This window comes from Ammospiza caudacuta, chromosome 5, assembly GCF_027887145.1.
Source record: "Ammospiza caudacuta isolate bAmmCau1 chromosome 5, bAmmCau1.pri, whole genome shotgun sequence".
NCBI lineage: Eukaryota > Metazoa > Chordata > Aves > Passeriformes > Passerellidae > Ammospiza > Ammospiza caudacuta.
In genome coordinates this window covers 48585824-48611807 of record NC_080597.1, presented here as the reverse complement: position 1 = coordinate 48611807, position 25984 = coordinate 48585824, and the positions used below count along the sequence as shown (strand labels likewise).

The window sequence follows — 25984 nt, the reverse complement described above, 5'->3', positions numbered from 1 at the left end:
AAAATAATGTATTTTTTAAAATATAATGATCAGTTTTTTGCTTGGCTCTAAAAAAATGTAGCAGATCTCACTGTGCTTTCAGAAAAAACTGCAATAACTTAAATGCAGAAAAGAAATATGAGTCTAAAATATCCTGAAGGAAACATTCAGAGTGTTGTTTATATAGTAAAACAGTGATCAGGTTTAAAGTTCCATTAATGATTAAATTAAGTGTGAACAGAAGCAATGCTAATAAATTCAGCAATTGAGAAGTAATCAATTATTCATTAAAGACTCACTTTATTAATTAATAATTTTTACCATTTTCTTACTTAGATGTTTTCAATTGTGCTTCTGAAAATCAATCAGTTTGTCTTAAATCAATCTTCTAGAAATCCAAATAATGCAGATTATACACAGGATTGAAAATATGGTGTTAAATCCACACTTACACTCTTTCTTGTTTCTAAAATTAGAATTTAATAGTGTGTTTCAATTCAGGAAAATCAAGGAGATGTTGAGACATACTTCAAGCTCCTGCTCTAGGTCTGAAAAGCTTCATTTTAGGCTTTTAGAATAGCATTTCAATTACCATTGAAATGCACTTGAAATAGGTTTTTCCTTCTAAATGTTAAAACATATATCTTTTCCATTTCAAAATTTTTTTCCTGTTCTAAATTGCAATGAATTTAAGACTTTACTGAATATTTCATGGTAACTGAGAAATGGAGTCCAATAACATTTTTTTTCTCATAGTGAGTTTCTAGCAATTGCTGAGGATGCTGGAAACATGAAAGCCAAAGTCCCTGTTTTGTATGTTTTGGCATATATCCCATGTCTTGCTGTTATGATAAACAGCCTTTACCTCACTCTAACCAGGGACTGGGAATAACTGAGCACTAAGACACATGGGTGTAGGAAATCTGTGTCCTGAACTGTTGACTCATGACTAATGTCATATCATGACTAATGCTGACTCATGTATAGTAAGCAGACCAACTCCAGCTAGAGAATCTGAACAAATAGTGCCTTGTAGCATGTAAAAATCTTCTTGTTATTGCATTCAGCTGGTCTCATTAACACTAATATTCAAATAGCTGGTCTGACTTACTCAGAGCAGGTAATGGCCTCTGCACTGTTTGTATCATCCTGTGTAACTGAGATGCTGCCCAGCTTCTCAACCACAATGAGCTGCAGGGATTGTGCCTGGTTCTGACACAGCTTCCCTCACATGGCAGAAATAATCCCTTTCACAGATAAATTTTGCATATTGATGACCTGCACTTGTCTGAATATACACAATTTTTGCTGAATAATTGCCAGGCAGGTCTATCCTAAGGCATATTGTTGCTCTGAAAATATTTTTTTAAAATCTTTTTTTCTGTGATTTTTTGAGCAGCTGTCTTCCACTCCCCATTCTATTGATGAAATAAGGTGATGTATCCATCTGAAACTAAAATAGAAAAATGGCTTCTCTTTACCTTATATAGAATTGTGTTTGGTTTTCTGTTTTGGTTCAGGTTTTTTTCCTGATGCTTTCTGCTGGAGTTAAGCAATTAACTTCTAACTTTGGAATTTGAACATGAAGTAGAATTCATTGGATATGATTCATGTGAATTTTATACTACCTTGCATATGATAGTGATTGAAAATGTTTTTACAAGTGAGACCCTGAACTTTCATAAACTGGTTTTGCTTTTTTGTGTCACAGATAGGAAATAGCATTTGAAATGTAAAGCTTGTGGTGGTGGGTTTAATTTAAATGAGCTGCTGTTTGAAATAGATAACACTTTCATTTTAGTAAATTAATGGTGTGGCAAAAAGAAACTCAAAGATGCTTCTACCTGTAATAAAAAAATTATGCTCTCTAGAATTCTGATCTTGCACCATGTGATTACATTACCTAATCTTATTAATTTTATTACATGAAACATAGCAAAATGTTTCCTTTATATATTAACATAAATGTAATTTCAGGCTTTGTACAAATCTTTGGGCAAAAATCCCAAATAGCTCTGGAATCATATTGATACACTCTAATAAAACCAAAACTGTTACAGTCAAAAGATAGATGTAAAGCAAGGTTTGTGGGAAGGGCTGTTGGAATTAGGTTAGCTGCAGGAACATCTGGGGCTGGAAAAGGCAAGACAAGGTGATCCCAGCAAGGCCCCAGCCTTGCTGCCCCTCCAGTTTTCTCATCTGGAAAATCCATAGGATTTGCTACTGTTAGGGCTTAAACTGGGATTGGGGTTAGGTTTTAGTGTTCAGTTTAAGGTTAGGGTTGAGAGAGTCAAATTGCCTAGAGCTCCAGGAGCACTGGGACTGGAAAAGCCATGCCAGCACCATCCCAGCAAGGCCTCAGCCTTGTTGCTCCTGCATCTTTCTGAACTGGAAACCCATTGTGTAGGGTTAGGGCTAGCCTAGTGCTGGGGCCAGGATTAGGTTTAGGGTTATTGTTAGCTTTAGGGTTAGGGTTGAGAGAGTCAAAGAGCCTAGAGCTCCAGGAACACTGGGGCTGGAAAAGCCATGCCTGCATGATCCCTGCAAGGCCCCAGTGTTGCTGGCCCTCCATTTTTCTGGTCTAGAAAACCCATAGGATTTTGTTAGGTTTAGAGCTGAAGCTGGTGTTAGGGTTAGGATTAGGGTTATACTTAAGGTTAGGGATGAGAGATTGAAAGAGCCTCAAGTTCTAGGGACACTCTGGCTGGAAAAGACATACAGTCAATCCCATCAGGGCCCCAGCCTTGCTTCTCCTACATCTTTCTGATCTAGAAACCCCATAGTGTGAATATATAAAAAAGCAGAAAACCAATTCCAATGTTGCCGCCTCAGAGCGTCCTTTATACTCTGTGGTGTCCAATTTCTTCAGCTCACCAGTCAGAATGACAAGAAGCATTGTTTAGAAGACTTAACTGGGAACCTGTGGTTCTCAAAATGTGCAGTGTTTGCTATTGATAAGAAGTTATGAGCCATACACAGTGTAGGGAGTTTCAGACAGGTATTTCAGAGCTGGTAGTTACTGGCAAATGCTGAATTACTTATACATTACTTTCAACAGGACAGAAGTCAGGCATACACTTCTGTGGTGACAAGAATGTTAAAAAATAATGTGATTCAACATTTGAATTATAAACCATTTTCTTCTAATTGATATTTAACTTCAGATAATTAAGTCTCATTGATGGTAATCTGCATTAATGTAATTTCTCCCACTTATTCATGCCTGCAGAGTATGCCATGGGGAGTGTGGTGCTCTGAAATCTGACAATAGTATTGCTCCATATCTCTGCCACGTACTTGTCTCCATCAGATTCAAACACCTTGCTTTAACAAAAGAGTTCCAATTAATCAACTCACCAGATATTCCTAGATTTCTAGGGTCTGTATGTATTACCAATTCCCTTCAGTAGCACATTTCTGGGATGGACCTGCCTGTTACCTCTCCATCTGCCCTCTGGTTAATGGTATGGATTGCTCTGGGGTGCACAGGTGGGTTTTCTTCTGGATACGTCTGAAGTGGAGACTGGGATCTCACCTGGTGTGCTAAAGTTATGGATGTGTGCTCAGGTCAGTCCACACTACCCAAACACTGTGAAAATGGGATCCTCAGCACCAACTGTGTCACTCTGTGGCACTGCAGTAGCTGCTGGTAGCACAGGAATCTCGAGGCCCTGCTCTCTCTTTAGAGAACTGTCCTGTAGGGGCAGAAGAGCAGGGGCCAGCTGGAGGATTGACGTTATGCTGCTCCAGGGAACACAGATGCTTTCCACCACCAGAGCATCTGTCCCTTATATTTGCTTAATTGCAGAAGTGATTCTGACACCAAGCAACAGGCAGACTAAATATTTTATTTTGAATGGGTTTAGAGTTGCTATTTTTGACAGATTAAATGACAGAGCCCTTCTTAATTAAAATGAGTGAAATAAAAAGTTTTGGCATTTGTATATGAACATCTGCAGTAGCATTGTTCTTTATAGTTATTGTATACTGTGTGACTGTGTATTTGGCCAGTGCTAGTTCTGAGATTAAAAATTATGCAGAGTATTTGACTCAATGGATTATCTTTCTTTGCTGAGGACTGGAAGCTCTTTTTAAATATAAAGAGCAGTAAAATTTGTTGTTCCTTTTCTGTATCTGTTTTCACAGGATATTTGCTACTATTTGGGTATGTTCATGAGAAGTTGCCAAGGCAATCAGAGCCAGTGGAGGTGCATTCCACAGCAAGTGAGGGATTGTGACATATGGGGAGTGGTTTCTGAGTTGGGGAAACCCCGGGCAAGTGCAGAGACATGCCAGGAGCTGGCTGTGTGATGTGGGTGGGACAGCAGTAATGGCAAACACCCACTCCCACAAAGAGCAGCCGTAAGGAGTGTGACTGACCAGTTTCTTGGTCCTGTGTTCCATCCCAAATAAGCATTGTATTAAGCAATACTTGGAATTCTTCTTAACAATGTTTCATGATTTACAAATGACCCAGCTTAGTCACAATTATGTGTGAAATTAAGGTAAAAAATTCTCAAGATGCTGAGCCATACAAATCTGAGAGCTACTTTTAAGTACAAGTTGGTTTTTTCTGGAAAATGTGTAGTAAAAGGGCCAGATAGTGTTTTTGCCTCTTGAAAAAGACAAAATGAAAATGCAGAAAATAACTAAAGTTTGTCTTTCATCTCTTCAGTTGGTCTTAACAGAACTCTTACTATCTGATCTTCAAAGCTGTAGCATCACAAAAGATTTAGCAGAGGGTCATGTAAGAGAAGAAACTTCTAAATATCTCCAAAAATGAGCAGCTCAAAGTCACAAGCAAAGGGAAGGTAGTGTTGTGCAGAGAATTGTATTTAGCCTTTGAATTAAAAACTTCATTTTCTCTATGTTACAGTTTGAGTTACAGACCAAAATCCATTTTTTATATGCTTTGCCCGGCTGATTTGGACATGAAGAATCATGAGACTCCAATTAGAAACAGTTCTTGTTTCCAACATTAGATGTTTTGTGAATTTATACATTTATTAGGTTGTCTTTTATCTTTCCAGGGACATTTTCTGGATTGTTCAGGTCTTCACTCAAATAACAGACTGATTCCTGAGGGTGTGGCTGGATGGAGTCAAAGATACCTCTGCTGTAGGTTTGGAATGGCTTTGTGGTGCTGCCTTGGGGCTGCAGGATAAGGAGTTGTGGCCTCAAGGGCTCTGCTTAGGAGTTCCTGATGAGGGAGGTAGGACATGCTAAACAGCAGAAGAGTGTCTCCAAACATCCAGGATTTAAGATAACAGCAGCTCATTATGCTTCCTCTCTACAAGTTTAGGTTGTGATCCTGTCTGCCATGAGGGAACCATCACCAATGACTAAAACCTGCTCAGGCTTCTGGTCCATGTGGTTCACAACCTCTCATAATGTATAATATGCTGGATGATAGACATAAAGTTGGTCGGTTTGATCAAAGCTTACAGTGCAAGACAGTGTTGTGGAAAGGGGCAGAAGGGAAGATGCACTTGTTTTGGACCTTGCCAATCTTGAGAACCAGATTAGTCTGCTGACAAATGGGCCTGTAGCATGGATTCAGTTTGCCATGAGTGATTTGGTTTGACAAATTCAGTCCTGGTAATTAAAGATTATTATAGAGATACAGTCTAAGAAATTGCCTGTTTTTTGAGAGGTTTCTGGCAGTAAAAGTTCTTCTCTTTCAGCCTCTCCTTTTTTATCCCTCCCCAGTAGCACTGGGGATTTTGAATAATCGCTGGTGGTGATAAGCACAGTAGTGACTTTTTTGGACCTACCTAATAATTTTAACTATTCAGTATGCTATTGGTCTAGACAGTGTTTATTTGCACTCTTAAGGAGTATGCAGTAGGTTGTAAAATGTGTGTTATTTCAGCTGAATAGGTGTCCAGGGCACATAATCATTCAATACAGCAAGTTAGAAGTGAAATATAAAAGCATATTTCCTTCGTGAACTAGAGACAGAAATTGCATTTCTTAATGCCTGGTACAGAGAAGAGTCAGTCCTCTCTTGCACTTCAACTTGTAGCCTTTCTCCTTCTGTAATGAGGAGAGGTCCTGCCAGCAATATGGGGAATAATTTGACGGTGTAGCTCTTTCTCAATAATGTGCATTGCAGAATAAAGGGAAACTATACTGGGCTAGGTGTAGCAGGGCAGCTCACACTGGTTTATCCAATACAAGTTATGTCAAGTAAAATTAAATCCTCATCTTTTTTTCTTAATCTCCAGGGCACTGTACTTTCACAAGAAGCGAACTGAGCTCTAACCCAAAAAAACTCAGTTTATAATAACTCCAAAAGCACGTATTGAATATCGTGCTGTGTTCCAGTATCATAGGTCAAAAATACAACTGAGTACTAATTATGCTGTTTAATGAGACCATTTTGAAAGTCTATTTCTAACCTTCTTTGTTGGTCTTGCATTTTCTTATTCTATTAGCAGCCCATTTTCTGCTCCCTTCCCTCCCTGTTTGACATTTCAGAATGAATAACAAAGCCATTTTCTAAGTGCATATGCATTTCCTCAAGGAAATCAGGACTCGAGCACACACATCGGTCTTTGCATGCATGCCAACAAAGCATGAATAAAAATAAGCCTGCCTTTGCTTGTCTACATGCCAAAGTCTGATCTTCCATGCTTTGAACTCTTGCTCCAAAATGCAAATACATAATTCAAGAGGACTGAGGCAGAATAGTCCTGAGCATAACTTCTGGGTATATGCTTCCTATAGCAAAATACTCAGATTCGAATTATGGTTTTAAACTTCCTCTGCCCCAGGAGAGGTGGTTCCACAGAAAGAGGTCAAGGAAAATCAGGGTGCCTAGTGGCTGGGGGAGTCTGCCTTGGTCAGCAGACAAGTGCTGAGGATTGCTTTCTTTCTGGAGAACCTTTCAGGTAAAGTAAGAACATTAACCATGAGAATTTCAGATATGAAGGTGACATAAGTAGGAAAAAAAAACCTTTGTGTGTCTCAAGAGACTATATGCAAAAGAGAGAGAACTGTCTTTCCAAACTAAAATGTTCTGTGTGTGTACCAAAGTGGAGCTTGTAGAAAAGTCAGTCAGGTTCAGGTATGGACAGTTGAGATGGTAGGTAGGCAAATGTTTTGGGATGAGAGGGCTTGACTATTCCTTAGGTCTGATTACATCTAATATGCCTCATTTATTGGTTTTTTCTTGCCTAGGTGCTCATAATTCTTTCAAGGAAAATTGTTAGGGTGTCAACCATAGTGTTGCATGTAACTGAGTTAATTTATTAAGAACAAAAATAGAAATTCCAAGGTAAAGGTGGTAGCAATCAAGTAATTTTGTGTCTCATTACATTGAGGAAGTGCAGCCTATCATGTCACAGAAGAATAATGTCTATGAGTCTAAATGTATTATATTATTGCCTATGTGCATATTTGGTTTCCCTTCCTCACAGATACAGACAAGACTGCTGTATAAAAATAAATGCATACAGACTGGTAGTGGGTGACTGCTGGTGTACATTTTTTTCCCTCTGCTGAGTATTGGTCCTGTTTGGAAATGTCATGGGAAATATTCTTCGCTTTATTTTACAACCCTCAGTAGCTGGAGAAAATGAGATATTATTGCTGTAGAAAAAAAATCCTGCCACAATTATTTAGCGATGAGCATGCATTCAGATTTTGATATGCCACTATTATAGCACAGATTTGCTGACAGCTATGGCTACTGGAAGAAGCCTTGCTCACCCTTAAATTACCAGCTAAATTTTCCAGCTTCCACGGAACGAGAAATTCAATCAGTCACTGCTGCCAGCTCTGTAAGGTATTACCAAAGTGATGCTGGAAATGATACAGAGGTATTTTGCAGGGATAGCTTAGAAATAGATTTTTTTAAGTACTGTGTTTCAAAATTGTGTGAATTAGTCAGGTGTGTCTTCTGGAATTCTTGTAGCATTTATACAGAGGCCTTAATACTTTTGTGATTCACTCTTCACTGACTTCTCAGAAAAGTCATAAAATAGTTGAAAACTTTTACAAAGGAAATTTTATCACACATAAAGCAAAATCTTTCTACAATCTCCAGAATTTGAAAACAATTAATTTATGCATTGATTTTTTTTTAAATGGAGACATGTTTCTGTATAAAAATTAGACTTCACAGTTTGTGTCTTACAGCTCCTACAGCTTAGAAAAGATTTTCAAAGGTTCTAATGTCTTTGGTGCCTTAGACAATGTTTTCTCAATTAGTTGATTTGAATTTAGCCTACATCATGCAGACCTTGGTACATTTTACTTCTTTCTTACTTTACTTAACTGGTTTTCGTCTTCAGTGGAAAGTACAGAATGAAGAACCAGAGTTATATACTCCAGCTAATTTTGCAACATGCTTATTACTAGATACTAAATTTATTTTCACTAAGGATACAGCTGACTGCTTTCTTTCTTAAATTAAAAGGTTTTTTTTGTGCACTTAATTTTTTTTTAGTCTGTTTTCATTAGCGGGAAAGTGCTGATAAAATACTAGCTGACCATTAGAAGATAGATAAAATAGAATGATGCATCTTCATTACTATCGTATTCTCTCTGAACTATTTTTTCTTCTTCCTTCCAGGACGGTTCTGTTTACTCTGACCTCTGTAGTTGTGCTTGTCATCACTACTGACTGGATCAGCTGGGACAAGCTGAATCGTGGATTTCTGCCAAGTGATGAGGTCTCAAGAGCCTTCTTGGCTTCTTTCATCTTGGTGTTTGACCTTCTTATTGTCATGCAGGTACACTCTCCTAATGTTCCACTCAGGCTGTTGAGGCTGCCTAGTCAGTCCATTTCTTCTAGAGCAAATGGTGTTTAGCTAAGGCTACAAAAAGGTAAATAAATGTTTAGTTTGCAATCACTACAAGTAATGGCATTTTATAACACCATTCTCAGTAATTTTGCAAAAAAGGCCTCTGGCCTTTGATTGCAAAAATATTGCTGCTTTCTCTTCTTAGAGTTCTTAGAAGAACTGCATGAGTTTCCAAATTAGAAAGTGTTTTCTGCAAAAATTACATCAGGAAAAGAAACGGCAGCTGGTTGTTTTGTAAATTCAAATCTTCTCTTAGGAAGATGAGATATATGCAGACAAGAAAGAAATACTTCCAAATTTCAAGCATTTACAATATTACGTAAACACACACTAAAATACTTTAATAGATGAAAATGAGTATTTGCTATTAAGATTCAGCTTTCCACTTCTACGTGAATTTTTTTTTTTGCTTGATGACAGGTCCTTGTGGTGTAATGACTTCTCCCTGAAAGCTTAACTGGGGAGATGATTCATTGTAATCTGCCTGATGTCTGCTCCTTTGAATCTACCTGCTAAGAAAGCAGTCTGGGTCACAATTATGTGGCCAAAAACCTTCTTCATGTGATGCTGTCCTCTCCCCTTTGCATCTGCATGTGGTTTGAGCCCTGTGTGAATAATTCACCCAAAGCTCTGTTATAAATTATGTCTTTTGGGCTGAGGTAAGGAAGAGGAGCATGGAAGGCCCATGACTGCTCTTAGTTCTAGACATGTTAGATCTTTGTTCTAGATACTGCTGAACTGAAGGTCAGCAAAGAACATGACAAGAACCAATGGATCCATCCTCTCCAATATATTATTAATTCTGCCAGCAGAGAGCGTTTCTGAGACACTCAGTTCTTTTTAAAAAGCTATCTATTACTTGAGTAATTATCATAGAGGTGACAGTGATGGCACTCAGATTTTATCACTGCTGTACTAGGACTTGCAAGGTGCATAGAGTCCTACAGCTGAGTTTTGTTTTCCAATGTCCACTACTGTTAAGTGCTCACTGTGGTTCATGTTTAGAACTGGGAGGATAAGAAAGGAAATACTGTTTTTCTCATAATACTGCTTTTCTTGTAAGATTTCTGTTGCTTTGCTTTCTCTACCTTTGAATTTTACATTTTGTTTGATGTTTCAAAAAGATTCAAGAGAATGTATAATAAATTATTGTACTTTATAGAGCTGTAATGAAAGTATGAATGAAAATGTATCAAGCTATACTGAATTTGATATTGCATGCAGGCTAGAAAAACAGAGCTGTCTTCATATAAAATAACTATTAAACCATCCTTTTGGCTTTGAAAAATGAAATCCCAGTATTTTGATCTTGGAGTTGCTGAATATAGAGAAAAATCTTATGTGAAACAGCTTGTCCTGAGTACTCTTTCATATTTTTATAACACAAAGCAAGACGTTCTTTTTAATTGCATTTCTAAGTGATATTTGTATGATGGAGTTATCTGTTTAAGTTATTTATTTGGACTGTGAAAATATGGTGGCATATTTTATTTAAAGTGTAGTTTTAGCATTGCTACTGCAATAATGCTATGTTGAGAGAGCAAAGTATTAAATCACATGGAATCACAGAATGGGCCAGGTTGGAAGTGACCGGAGTGGGTCACCTGGTCCAACCTCCCTGCTCAAGCAGAGTCATCCTAGAGTACATGGCACAGGTTCTTGAATATCTCCAGTGAGGGAGATTCCACAACCTCTCTGGGCAACCTGTTCCAGAGCATGGTTAACTGCACAGTAAGAATTTCTTCCTCATTTTCAGGTAGAATTCCTTGTGCATCAGTTTCTGCCCATTGCCTCTTGTCCTATTGCTTGGAACCACCAAAAAGAGCCCGGCTCCATCCTTTTGCCACCTTCCCTTCAGATACTGACAGAGATTGATAAGGTCATCTCTCAGATGTGAACTTAGCAATAAGGGCAGGTGACCAGTGAGAGGTTTTCAGATGAGTCGGGGTAGATAGAACTTTGCCTTTAACAAAACTGATGACAGATCCAGCTCCAGCTCCATTTCTGAGGCAGGTTTTACAGGGAGGAGCCATACACTCTGGACTACTTTTGTCAGAGTTATGTGGAGTGTTTCATTCCACTCAGAGTATATTGCTCTTCCTAGCAGATTTTAGACACGCCTGTCAAACAGCATTACAGAAATGGATAAACATTTTGAAGACACACTTGTACTCAGCTAATTGTGCAATGTTTGCCCAGGAATCCTGCTGTTAGGGCTGGCTCTGTTGTAGTGCATCCCTGGTGGCCTGCAGATCTTTAAAGGAGAAAGGACAGGTTCAAGTGGGGTGACTTTGGGAGAAACCTTTCTGTAGCAAGTAATAGAATTTCCTTCCTGCAGTCTCTCACACAGTAAAGACTTCCCCCTCTTCTTGTGTCCTTTCTATATCCTCATCTATCTATAGATTGTGGAAGTGTTCCTTATCAGTACTGATGTAAACCATTCGAAAATAATCCTGAAAATAAAAGAAATAAAAGTGAATTAAAGGAGAGGAAAGAATAGTTTTGACCCAAAGCTTCCCTTTGTACTTATTATGACGTTCAAGTGACATACCTGAGTATATTCCTAAATACCGTTTAACAAAAAAAAGTACAATGTTTCTCATGCCATTATTGGCACCATGGCCCTTCTTTGTAGTGGGTCAGATGTGACTCTTTCTTTCCTATCCTAGATTTCTTTTCTTGAATCTGCCTCTACAGCTGCTACTTATGGATTTATAGCTTCATTGAATTCCCCAGTCCCAAAGTGCTGGTTTTTTTTCCCTGATAGTTACTGCTTTGAATGATATCAAGTCTCTTTCCTTTCAATTTTGAACATAGAGCACTAGCTCTCCTGAGCTCCACTTTCATTCATCAGGCATCTGTTTTCTCTTAATTTTCCTGTCTCATCTCTCTGCGACTGGTAACAAGGGAGTGAGTTATTGTGTACTAGGAGGGACTAGTTAGTGTGGTCCCAGGAATGGCCACCTCAGGAACAAGCACTTAGAAATGGAGTGTCCTACAGAGTGAAATGTCCTTGCCTTTCTCCTGGCAGGGAAGTAAGGCTCTGAGTAACCAGGGCATGGAGCCTCCTTCACTTTGTTGTTTACTGAGGGTAGGGCAAAAAGAATGGAAATGTATTATGTTTTCAGATCAGAGAATGAAATAATGCTTTGGCAATCCAATGGTTTTATTTTAAAGGAAAAAACTTTAGAGTTTAATGAAAGTGTAGGTAATGCTTACGTAAAAGGGTGATGAAGGGCAAAAAGCATTGATATATGTAATTAAAACTCAGAAGCTTCTGTTGAAATATTTTCAAGATCCAGCAGGATATATAAATTCCTTCTAAAAATCCTTGAAATATTCTTTTGCCCCCCTGCCAGACCCCACTATAAATTAGAGTTTATTTCTTCAAGTCTTTTAGTTACTTTGGGACTAAGAAAATGATAAGCAAAATCATTTTCTGCTGAGAAAAGGTGGGTGTATTTTGTCCCTTATTGCACATTATATACCTTACCATTTTAACGAGCTGTCTGGTTTTTCTTGCAGTGTTACCATTCTGTGCGTGTCTAGTTTGATAACTGGCACCATCATTTTATGCTGGGGATTTTATTAAACAAGACATGTGAAGCACAGTATTTTTAAGTACATTTCATCTTTTATACTGATTGCAGATGGTTAAATCTTGCTCGGATGCATTATATTTATCTCAGGCATTATAAATCCAACTCCAGTGTTTTCTTTAGTTGCTGTAACTTGGTGTATTTGTGATGACCTGAATCCTCTTGTGCCAATTTATACTGGCTGAGGGCTAGCCCTTTTTTTAGCTCTGTCACTTAGTTCCTCATTTGCAGAAGAGGAACAACTGTAGTTCTTTTCTTTCACTATTTATGTGATTGTCTGCTTGAGCCCCCAAGGTGCTCAGTGAAGGAGGCTGACTTGGTACAGCTTCTAGTGTAATCAGGCACCAGTCCCAGCTGGAGCCTCATGGCTCTGAGATGACTACACACAAAATGAATTAGCTAGAAAAGCTTCTCATTTGTCACAGTCATTCCCTTTTACCCTGACAACGGGTACATGCCATACATGTGACACTCAGGCCCTTCTTTGCCAGTGCAGGTGTTTGCCTGAAATAACAAAGCAGTTGTCTGAAAGCAGACCCAGCATTTTCACATACTGCCCCTGGAAACCAACCTATCCAGCCCAAATTCACAGAAAAACATGCACTCATAGGAACAAGAAAATCTGGGAATTATTTGCAAATCTTTCACAGGAATATTTTCATCCTTAACAGCAAGGAGAGCCTTTTCATAGATTCTGCTGTAATCAGTGTGTGATAGGCTTTGTTATTGCTGGGTGCATGTGTAAGAAATGTTGCATTGCTTAAGAGTATATTGGAGTGATTTATGTTGGTATAACAGTAATGGTGACATTCAGATAATTTCAGCTCTCCACAGCAATGCTCTGGAATGTATTATTTGACTGTAGAAATCTGCTCTGTTATGAGCGTTACACAGGTTTTTATGTAAAAATAAAAATTCTGAGATGAGGGAACAAGTTCAGCTGCTTTCTAAGTGATAGAATTGCTTGCAATTTTTAAATGCAAGCAATGAATTAAAAAGAGAAAGATAAACCTCAGTTTGCCATCATTAGACAGAGCACTGCCTTGGCAACAAGTTTCATGCCCATCTGTATCTTACCTTTAGCTACGTGGCATATTGAACATACAAGACTTACAGACAGGTTGTACAGAGCATACAGATCCACCTATCAATAATACTGAGTTCAAGCAAGAATAGGGAGCAAGAACAGCTTGGTTGCTCTTAATCAAACCTTAGAGGGGAAAAGAAACAAGAATATGCTTGAGATTGTTAGTCTAGCTGAGTTATTTCTGCAAAGCTGGTTGAATGGCATTTGTTTATACTTCCTCAAAAAGTTTGAAGCCCATAATATAAAACATTAACAAAAAGACAATTATTTTTATTGCCTTTGACTTCTCTAACATGCTATAAAGCTTCTGCTTTTATTTGTATAACAAAACAGACATATTTAATCACTGAGTGTCTTGAGATACCAAATGCATTAGATATTTTACATCTGTTAGAATCCAGACTTTACTGAGCTCATCAAGAAATAATTTGTTTCCATACGTATAGAGGAGGGGAAGTACTCGCTAGTGCTTTTAGTGATTTGAAATTATAGGTTGTGGTGGTTTCTGATTTTCAACTATCATTTAATTACTCAGCTAGTGTGTTTGGCATCATGTCCCTGTGGGTCATAGATATTGTGTAAGTGCGGCCTTCAGTCAACCAGGTTTCTAGTTTCCTACAGGTCAGAAGCTAAAAACTTTCCTCCTTCTGGAATCAGACCATGTTTGCTTCTCTGTCATGTAATGATTTTTAGGAAAAGGACATTCCCCAGAATAACACCAGGTTTGACAGATAGATTGGGCACCAGCACTACATAACATAGTGTAATTTCTGTATTTCCCACTGGAGCAGCAAAACAATGAAATCAATATGCCTATAGAGTCTCACAAAGTCTCAGTAGTGTCCTGCAGCTGGCTTTGGACTGCACTATGCCTCGGCTGGTCCCCAAATAATTAACCTCTTCTTTATCTCTTCCTAGTACCCAGGTAGTATTTGCAATATAATTTTTCATTCAGATTCCTTTGAGCCATGCCTGAGCCAATGGGTGCTGTAGCCATATCAACACGTCATTGCTCTTGTTGAAACGGTACAAACAGAGACAAAGGTGATGCTGCTCAAATTGGGAAAGAGTTGTAGTTTTCACCTCACTTTCCCCAACACTTTTTTGATTGCTGCAGTAGCCAGCAATGCTGAACTTGTCTTGATACCTCTAATGCTGGAATGACACAGCCTCAGGTAGTGTGTGATGGTGCCATGTGCTTTCATCTCCCACTTCATTAGCAGAGGGGGCAGCCACAGGCATGGAGGGGACCATCCATTAGCAACCAATGCAAGGTGGAGCTGTCAGAGCCTCTGAAATCAGTCACAGCAGCCATGGAATCCATTTCTCCCTGGATGAAAATAGCTGAATTAAAGAGCTGCTTTCAGGACTGGCTCTGGGGAAGGTAGTGTGTGTCCTAAGGCAGCCCAAAGCTGGGAGTGGTTTGAAGCACTTATGAGGGCCATAAGGTAGAAAAAGCCCAGGCCCAGCAGTCTTGGCTGCAGCTTCAAGCCTGGCCACCTCCAGCTCATAGCAGACATTTAAAAGCAGTTCCCTGTCTCTGCATTAAGATCATGGTGGTAGCATGATAATCTTGCTGTGCATGGTAGCACATCAGCAGAGAGAAAGGTTTGAAATTGGCTTAATCCCCTGCAATGGTCTCCCTCCATCCAGCAGCACTGTGTGGTGCACCAGAGACACAGGAGGAGGCGCAGACCAAAGGCAGTTGCTCCTGGGGAAGTACTCATGGTTTCAGTGACCCAGCCTTGGCAGGGCTGCTTTTCTGCTGTGGCCAGCCAAATTTGGCCATCACCTTCAAGAAGCTTTCACTCTGTCCTGGTCAACTCTGTTTCCATCTCTTTTTAAACAATGGAAACACTGCACTTCTCAGTGAATTCATGGCTTGCACCCCTGCCAGCATTAATTTAGTGATACAGTAAGTCAGAAGACTGCACTATAGTTGTTCTGGCTGGTAATGGTCATTTTGTCTGTGATTTTATTTCATCTTTCAGGAGAGACATTAAAACTCTTTCTTTCATATAAACCCAGCTTTGATTTCACTCTCCATCAGGTCTCACTGAGCTTTGCTGTGATGTTGTTTCCCGCATCACGTACCACACAAGGAATTAAATGATGGAAATTTGTGGCTAGGTAATCCATTCTATTGCTTGTACATGAAAATGAGAAAACAGTGTACATCCCTGTTTAATGTATCTCACTATGGATTTAAGGATATAATCCTATAATCCTCCTTGGATGGCTCTTTACTTTTAGTTTCGCTCAGGTGGTTTTTGGACTTGACTATATACAATGTGCAGCACGCATTTGGTCTATAATGAAATTTCATTCCACTTCAGAACTCTGTGCCCAAAGTGGAGAAATAGTTCTCGACAACAGCACTGATCCCATGTATAAAATACAATCTGTTAAGGAGTAGGTGGCAGAAAAGACGTGATTAAGTGATCTGCTTTATCAGACAGCTAGAGTTAGAGGAAACCAAGAAGACTGGTTCCCTGTCAGGAATGCACGTGTACATTTTTATGATCTTGATTTGGCCCAGTTTTTGCAGACTGTGTGTTGGAGAAAGCTGCCCAGACTCCCCAGACGGTGCTGGGTGACATTTCTGAAGGCAGCTGCTTGGTGGTGTCCCAGCCACCTGCAAGTGCCACCTCCCAGACAAGAACGGCAGCATGTTCTTCTGGCTCTGTGTTGTGCTTTCATCCTGACCTTAAGTTGAAAAGCAACAGCTACATCCTCTGAATGAATGCTAAATACCCTTGGGGATGTTTCTGGCATCTGGGCCAAACAATTACTGTACTAATCTAAATTACACAAACTCTTACTGTTCCTCAAGGTCAGGCTGCAAAGACTTTCATATCTGGACAATATGTTCTAAATACAAGGGATTAGAGAAAAAAAAGCATCACACAAACAAGCCTAATATCAGAAATGAGCAGATGATAATTTAAGCAAGACAAATACAGTGATGTGTAAAAAATGGTGTTAAAAATGTGACAACACCACTGAAGCTGCAGAATCATGCATTCAGGAATTAGGAGATGTCAGAATTAAGTCACCAGTATAAACTTTTCACCCCTATTTTGTCCATGCATTGTGATACAATCTTTAATTATCTATTCACATTCCATTTTTCCACAGGACCTCTCTCACTTGCTGCACTGGATGAATGGTGTTCACTTAATGAGAAGCTATTCGATATTTTGGTTTACCTTTTCTGTGCAGCCTGTGGCCCCAGGCCTTACTTACTGCACATGATTGGAACCTTGATATGAAGATGAAATCATTCATTTCCTTGCAGACTTTTTTTTGTGACACTCATTGCTGTATTTCCTAAGGGCTTCTCAAGTATTAATATATTTATCTTCACAATAGCCTTCACAACAGGAGTATTATTGTCCATTATTGTCCACATTTTACACTGAAGCACAAAGAAATTAAAGTCAAAGGGCCCCTAATTTGAGATGTCTGAGAACATTATTATGAAAATTCATATTATTACCCATCTCTTATCTGAGCAGTTACCTAATTGAGGGAGGAGGGCCTAGCATATTATTTCATCAGTAACAGACAGAGCCACATATTTACTTGATGTAATCTTATATATAATTATACTGACAGCCCTATTTCTCTTGTAGCATTCAAACTATTTTAAAAGCAGTTTCTTTGCTTGCTTTGAATGATGCTTATAACTGTGTCAAATATCTAGCTCCATAAAAAGCCTGGTTACTTTTTTATGCTGATCTTAAAGGAGTACAATTCAGTCCTATCTGGACAGTGCCATGCACTACAAGACTTTTGTTCTCCCCACAAATATTGTGTCATCTCTTCCAAGTGAAGCTAAATTCAGGTCCAGCTCTTGTTAGTTTCAATACCAGCCATGGGCACTTGTCACTTGTACAAATCTAAGCTTAGGTAGGGTGGGGAGGCAATGCCACAGGGAAAAAATAATAGTTTGGTTCTAGAAATTCACTTGGTGTCTCTTAGATGTCTCATAGCAGAGTAGGTTGAGAGATGTGTCATAGCAGAGCTGGTCAAATGCAGTTTCTCCTAGCAGCAATGACTTCTGTAACAGGAGGCAAATGTTTTCACATCTGCTGCTGTCTCCTGCATTTACACCCCTCTTCCCACACACTTTCCAGCTTGTGCAGCAGATGCAGAGTGCAGCAGAACTACAGGGGTCTCTGTCACTATATATTTTCACCTCACAATCATAAGTTAGATACTCTTTCATGAAAAAAAGTTGTTACTTCTCTGTGTGATCCAGTAACTAAGAGAGGATTGTACCATGCCTACCCAAAGGTACAGATAGCCTTAGTCTGACATCTAGGTCTTGAGTCTTCACCACTGAAATATTCAGGCAGATGCCTTAATGCAGGACTTCCTGTGTGCATAAATCTGATATCTTTTTACAAAAATATAGTAATCTCAACATCAAAAGCCTGCCATATGAATTCAATATGTCTTATCAGGTACTGGAACTCTTACCTCCCCTGAAGGGATGTTTGCCATGTGAGCAACTGCTAATAGCAGTGTGTGCTTTATCTTCCAATGACACAGTTCATAAGAAAGAAGAGAAGTATACTTTGCTCTGGACTTCACATCTGCTTGTTAACAGCAGAGAGTGGTGATAATTAGAGGCATGGTGGCCAGTCCAAACTCCAGAGCCAGTGTGGTACTGACACTTTCTGATCACATCCCCAAGCATGGCTTTTTCCTCCCTGTCACTTCCAAATCCTCTCTCTGTGTCTCCCTTTTTGTCTCCGTCCTGAGTCCTGTTCTGTGACATATCCCATTATTTATATCCAATTCCAGCCTTAAGTCTTCATGTTTCTTATTTCTAGGCTCCATATTTAGTGAATCCGACTCATCTACCCTGCAGCTGCTGTTCAAACCAGAATCACTCCTCATCTACCTTCCCCTTCCCCCTTTTTCCTTAACCAGCCAGTCCCAACCTCTTGCTCTCATCCCTACCCTCTTGCCCTCATTCAAGTCTCTCCTCTCTTCCCCCCTCCTTTTCTGTAGTCTATTCCAATTTTCCTATCAAACCCTTGTGTCTCTGGTCATTTCCTTTCATAGCATGGCCCAGGCTGTGGCTGCCCATGGAAATGCCAAGCCTTCTGCTCAGCCTTTAGAGAGGGTTGCTGGGGAGGGAGGAGGACAGGGTGTAGCATGGAATAATTTAGGTAGAATGAGACCCTTAAGATCAAGTTATTAATCTAACACAGCCAAGTCCACCACTAAACCTTGTCCCTAAACACCACATCTAAGTGTCTTTTACATACTTCCAGGGATGGGGACTTAATCACTTCCCCAGGCAGCCTGTTCCAGTGCATATAATACAAAGTTTTGCTCTGGCTGTGTACAGCTTGAAAAAGGTCTAAATACCTTTCCTTTGATTCAACATACTGCTGTGTTGTGCTATGTGTAAAATAAAAAGAAAAAGACCAAAATATTAAAATTAATTTTAGAAACTAGTCCCTGCTACACTCAGTCTCAGACCCAGAGCCAAATGCCCTTTTGCCTCCATCTTCCCTCAGCTCAAGCTGCACTTGACTAGCTCCAGCTGCACACAGAGTACTTAGGATTAGTAATTAGAGGAAAGCTGGCTCTCTGTCTCTTGGCTGCTGTGCAGGGCCAGCTCAGTCCTTGTTTGAGAGCAGCTCAGAGTCCTTCCAGCAGCAGCAAAAAATGGGGATGGAGACAAAGGGGAGATGGAGGCTGCTCTGTCTCCCTTCTATTTGCAGTTTCACTATAGAGCCTGATGCTCTAGGAGCTGAGGGACTCTTTGGCATGCTGAGGGATGCACAGTTTGGAAAGATGCACATTTCTGAACCTTTAGATTCTTGCAAGTATGAAAATTACTGACTTTTCAAAGGTACCTGAAACTTTTTCAGTTTGGGGCAAGTATTTACAGGGAAGCAAGAGGCACATCTCTGATACAAAGTTGCTCCCTTGCTAAACTATATGTCTCCACTTGAGATATCTCTACAGAGCAAAGCAACTTATCTTCTGTTAGGTCTCACTCTCAGAAGTGATTACATGGTGCTAGTTGAAACTGTCAAAACCCTAACCCAGAAACACAGAACCAGGTAGGAAAAAAAAAAAACCAAAAGCCAGCCTGAGGCACACACCAGGCATGGGCCGTGTTCAGCCCAAGCAGTTATATTTGGAAAAGTTATAAGCAAATGAGATGAGTATGTGCACAAGCTCACTTGCATGGTAAGCAGCAGCACTGTGATTTCTGCATGTTCCATATGGCACCTGCCACAGTGGTAGCTGGGTGCCCTCGTGTATGAATTCCTCTAGTGCCATTTTTTATAGCAAAATGAACCCGAAACCACTCTCTTTTCATACTGCAAGGAACTTCCTGCATTTCTTTCAGTTGCTTTTATAAAACTACACTAAGGGCTGAGTTTTCTCACTCTGTTGCTCTGTGGGAGGGGACTGGAAGGAAGAACAGCCTCTGCTCCCTTGACCTGCTGAAGTTTAGATCAACAGGTGAGACTTTTCCCAGCTTTACACATCTGTGCTCCAGTATCCTGGCTCCATTTTTAGCCTTCACTGAGATGGTGGCTCCAACTTGACACAACTGTGTTGATTTGCAGACAAAATGCCTGGTTCATATTGGTGATGCTCAGAGTCTGAGCAGAGTTGTTATGTAGCCACTTCCATGCAACTTTTCTCAACCTAATTTTTGTATTCCTTTTTCTAGCCGTAAAAATCTTGCTTTTCCTTTACATAGTGCTTGTAGGTATAAGAAACTTTGAACTGTCAAAAAAAAAAAAAAAGGAAATGAAGTTTTTGTTCCGCATACAGTTCTGGTAAATAAATTTCTACAGTGTGTCCCAATGCAAATATACACAGTTGTGAGGTTTCTTCTGCAAAGAGCTCTTCAGAAAGTGCTGCTCACTGGGACAGTGAGAGGCAATCAGGACAGTATTATCCAGCAAATGTATTTTGTCTACTGTATCAATTAAGGGTGTTCTTTGTTTCTAAGAGTTCTTGATAAGAATTTCCAGATTGCTACTGGAAAATCAGAAAAGTAGTGAGAATCTTAAAAAACTATAGCTAAACTGCAAGTTCATTGGGGATAGAGTAACTGTGTCTTTATAGCCATACACAGAACCATACAGGCTAGGTGGGCCTTCAGGTTGTATAAGAAAATTAAATGAAATTATTACTGTGTTTTGTGTCTAAATCATAGATTTCTGTAATATTAAAGGTAGAATGAGAACATGCACTTTATTTTCCTTAGTGATTTAGTTCCAAAAAGGTAACATATTCTGGTAGAAATCATTGTGCAGAATCACACTCATGAAAAGATAAATGTAGATATCAGTTATGTGATTAGTAATTGCCCTTATATCATGGAAATCAGTGAACACTTTCAGTGCTTTTTTAGGGAAGTAGAATGTTGTCATTAGTGCTAATTAAATAGCAAGCCTCTAATAACTCTATTTTCTGTCAAAGAATCTGTTTCAGGGAGCTTCACTCTATTTATTAGCAAAAGGATTTCCAAGTATCTAGTATAAGTTCATAGGAAACAATTAAGTGTTAAAAATTAGGCATGAGGGAATGTGGGCTTGAATAGTATGTTTATCATAGGAAGGAAATAGCACTGCTTGCTTCTTAAATGATTGCTACAAGAGTTAAATGAGAGATATTTTCCTTGAATTCTGACTCAGCATTTAAAGCAAAAAGTTTGGCAGCTGGCTGCAGGAAAACTCAGAAGATAATTGGGAATGAGAGGCAAAAAAATTATTATTTTAGGAAGGAGCATTTAAATATAATACGAGTTCTTATTCTGAGTTTCTAACAAAAGGCTTGGTCATTCTAAGTGACTGTTAGGGAGTAGTCAGTACTTTGATCGCTCTTTATATTGGTCAAGAATACAAGACAGGAAAATGTTAAAATGAATTTTGTGTACTTAAGCATTATGTATCCCCCTGTGCTATGTTCCTATAGCAGCTTGTAATCTTCTATGGCTCACTTGAGCAAAAACTTAAAAAAAAATCTTTTCTGGTCAGTGGTTTTTGTAGCCTTGATCAAGGAAGTCTCATTTGTGAACGACATTTTAAGTAGAAAGACCATGACCTGGAGTTTTCAGGTGTTTTCAGCATCTGCAAGGGTGTCTTCACTATAGGACATGAGAAATGTTTTTTATTAGTAACTTAGCTTTTGAATTTTTGCTTGCAGAATCCAGTGAAATTGAATTTTAGGCAGATCAGACCATTTGGCCAACCTCTGCTGTCAGGCATGCTGATGCAGACCAAAAACCCAGTAGTCTTTAATTTCTAAATAGTACATGGCTTTAATAATAACCTGTCATGTGGTTCTACATTTTTCCCTGCATTGTAACTCTCCAATTCTGATTATAGATTCTTTGAAATTGCAGTAGTACTTGTAATAATCTGGTTTGCTCGTGTTTCTTTCATATTTGCATATCTTGAAGCCATGCTTTGTACATGTAAAGTGGATAAGCCTCAGGAAAAATGTACTGTGTCTGAGGAGACAACAAAGCAATGGTCTCTGTTTTTTTTTTAAACATGGCAGCAAGCCTATTGTTCTCTGGGCTCTAATTGCATTTACATAATTAATAACAGAAGTACCCAGCCAAGTCAACACATAGCAGGTAGCACTGCTACAGACCAGCACATCCCTACATATGTTTTGCAGAGCATTTCTTGTGTACCAAAACTGCTACATGTAAGTGTGCAGTTTCTATCTATTCATTATTTTGGTAAATGTAGATTGCCTAGGACCCTCTGATGAATAATGACATGTTTGAATGAGCACAGCAATTTCAGTAGCAGACATTTGTTCTGTAGATGTGTTAGGAGAATTATAATTGATGCTTTTTTTATCACTGAATGAAAGGAAGATAAAAGTGCTGCTATAAACTGAAAGTTGAAATAAATTATGTAAAATACATAATTCACATAATGACTGTCCCTTTATAAATGTTCGTATTAAGTAACCATATCATTTGGGATAATTCCTCCTTGAGGAATGCTGTGAAAGAACAGCTCATTCATTTTCTTGACTGGGTGAATTGTTCTAAAACAGCTCCTCTGATGAGAAAATTGATTTAGCATTTCTTTAAACTATTGAAAACAATGCTTGAATTCTATACTTTCCTGTTCAGAAAGTTTCAGTAGCTGTGTCCACTGTTATGGTTTTGACTAGTTAAACTGGACTCCCCAGAAAAAACCCACACACATCTACCTCTTGCCTGCATGCATATACACATGAGAACCTTGCTTTAAAACTCCACCTGGCCTATTAATCAGACTGACAGAGTAATCACTCAGCTGCAGTTCCCCTGATTCATTGATGGCAGCAATTAAAAGTTTTGGAGTTTGGAAGTTTGGAAACCCTGCACTTATCTGCAGGCATGATCCTGTGTCTATTTACTGCCCACATAACAGTGTCTCTGAGAACAGTCAACATGTCAGTTCCCAAAACTTTTGTCAGGAAAGTTCCTAAAATTAAAAACATGCAGTTATGAATTAAGTCTATCACTTGTAGATGTTACAGAGGAAGTTGTGGGAGAAAAGACAGTAAAAGGAAAACAATTTAAGTGTTATTGTTTGTGGCAAAAATTAGAGAGACACAGTGTTATGCGGGTAGATGAAAGAGCAAAATTTTTGAAAAGAGAAATAGTCTAAGAGACCATCTTCCCCTCCAAAAAGAGTGGCTCATGGGGCACTTATGATTTTCCTCAAAGAAATTCTCTCTGAATAGAAATTAGCAAGTTGTCTTCCAAAAGTAGCATCAGCAAGAGGGGAAAGGAATGTCTTTCAGATCAAAAGTAAAGACTAAAGAGAAGGGTTGCAGGAGGACATCCTTCAAGAGTGTCTGTTAGTTTGGACAAGTTTCTTCCAAGAGCTGTATATATGGTTTCTTATCTACACTGAATTTCCAAATCTTTTAAGCCTGTCCACCCTGTCTCACCCTGTCTCATCTGTCTTTTTCTTTTTTTTTTTTTATTATATTTTAATTCAGCCTTACCTTATGGTCAACATAGTTGCTATATTTAGATTAAAATCTCACTAGGAGAATACTTCAATTCATTGCATTCCACCAGCCTTTGATTTTGTCTTTGAGATTAAAAAACACACCTTAATAACATTTTCTCTGCTCCTAAGGATTTTGATGGGAACAGTTTTGAAATTCAGACCAAACAGCTGTGTTTGCCAAGACCAGGGTGAGTTTGTGCAATTAGAACTTGGTTCACTGTGTTTTTGACAAGCTCTCCCATGAGGTTTCTAAGCACTGAAAACCTTTTAGGATGAAGTTCATGTTTTCTGCATGTGCTTGGCAAAGGCAGATATATTGCTCTAGTATAAAAAGCTGAAATTGCATTTTTCCTCTCTCATGCTCAGGAAGTGAGTTTCACATGGGGCATCAGAGAGGAGGCTGTAGAAAAGAGTTATCTTCCCTAATTTTTATTCACATTGAAGACTATCCTTTTGGGTTATGATATTGTTCATTCTCTAAGGGATGTAATTTATGTATGTGTAACATAAGGTACTAGCATCACTTCCTCAAGGGATAAGAAAATGAATGGGTTATTTGGAGAGGGGAGGGCAGATAGGAAAGAGAGAGCTTAAGCAAATAATTCTGCAACTATTAAGAGGCATGCACTGTCTCTAATAAGAGGATATGCCATGTCACTGAACTGCAGAGAATGACTAATGTAATGCTGTGCCCTCAGTGGAAGATACACTGCAGTAATCCCAGCCACACACCAGTTTTGTGTAGCCTCTTATTTACCAAAAATGATAAAACTAGTAGGCCTGTACTTACACAGGGAGACTTACAGTTTTCTTATTTTTCTCAGGGCCTGGAACAGATGTGCCTAATGGCCATACCACAGCTTTTGAGGGTAAAACTGGAGGTAGAGGGGTAGAATGGAGATGGGGCTCAGGAGTTGGGATAAGTTGCCTTCAGGAAATGTTCTGTTTGCAAACAGTATGCCGATTCTGTGGATCCTACTAGCAGGCTAAAATTCAGGACAGAGAAAATATTTAAATTTCAACTTAAAAACCTGAGGGAATTAGGAAGACCAAGTATATTCCATATTACTCTTGTCCCTGAAACAAAAATTAGGTACAGATATCCATGTTTTGCAGTCAGCCTTTCTTCTCACAACATTTGCACACAGTTTCCTTTATCTTTCCTTATATGTTATAACTGATATATTAATTAGCACAAGTTATGAAGAGGAAAATAATTTTGTAAAAGAGCTATTACCATTTTTTAAGGAAAAGGGAATTCACATTGACTTGTTTGCAAACTCCACATTTAAATTCATGAGACATTTCTCTCTGTGTTCCATATGCATTCAATGTTTTTACTTTATGTCACCTTCGCTCTATTATTTTTTCAATATCAGTCAAATGCAGCATGTAATACTTGGGTTTTTTTCCAATGGAAATTTAATATTACTCTTTCACTACCTTAATTGCAGCAATCTGAACCCTGCACATGCTATTTTTTTTTAGTTATAGCTAAACCAAAACAAGCTGGATGAAAGTTTCAAACTGAGACCATTGGTCCAAATCTGCCACTTCAGATCACACTGAAACCCAAAGGCAATTTATAGTTTTCTTTGGAACCAGACACAAATTTTGAGGACTCAGAATAGGTGATGGTAAAGCTCTTCAGAGCACATATAATAATCCAAAGGAATTTTGTCCAGAACAGATTGGCTCCTCAGTCATGCATTTCTAACATTGATGCAGCTTTGGGTTGATTTACTTTCCACCTACAGTGAACAACACACTGTAATCCCCTTACTCCAGACACTCTTTATTTTTATAACACCATTTTTATTGTGCTGCAAAGCTTATAGCGAGGAAATACCTGCTCAGGTATTTGACAGCAAATGTCTCTTCTCAGGTTTAGGTAACACTAAAAAACACCATTAAAATTTAAATATCAGGCAACAAGGAAATTCATGTATGTGGGTGCTTGGAAGGAGAAGGAACAATATTCATTTTAATACAGCTGAAGTTGCTGCAGACAGTTGTCTTAATGTAAAATTACTTTAGAAACCTAAGTAGAGCTTGCTATTCTCAAATAGGTACAAATGTCATTAGCAGTGTTTACAAATCCTGAAATGCCCCAGATACCATTTTACTGTTCAGCTGCAGTGTGCATATATTTCCTACAATGCAGTGGTATATGTTTCATTGCATGTACTTCTGCAATATTCTGATATTGTTGAAGATGATTGTACAGCAATATATTTTAAATTTATTTTTATTCTCCACATCATAGTCAGATATTTGGTTTTCTAGGGTACCAGAAAGATTGACTATTCTGTTGTGATTTCCTTTGACAGTAGGATGTAGTCTCAGTTAATGTGTAAATATAAGTATTGTGTATTATTAGTGAATCTTCATTTCTCCTATTCACCACAGAAATGGCTTTCATAAAGTGTGTCACTGAGGTAGTTAGAAAAGCCATTACAACTGGCTGGTGGTTTAGGGAAGTTTCAAGTA

At 38.8% G+C, this 25984-nt stretch overlaps 1 protein-coding gene across 2 annotated transcripts in view; it reads left to right on the top strand.

The window, feature by feature from the left end:
* Positions 1 to 25984, top strand: part of TMEM117 (transmembrane protein 117) — a 177402-nt gene that overhangs the window by 132875 nt on the left and 18543 nt on the right. For both annotated transcript variants that reach the window (XM_058805468.1, XM_058805467.1), the window contains exon 6: positions 8558 to 8717. In XM_058805468.1, the coding sequence (XP_058661451.1) occupies positions 8558 to 8717 (160 nt within the window). The remainder of the gene's footprint in view (positions 1 to 8557; positions 8718 to 25984) is intronic.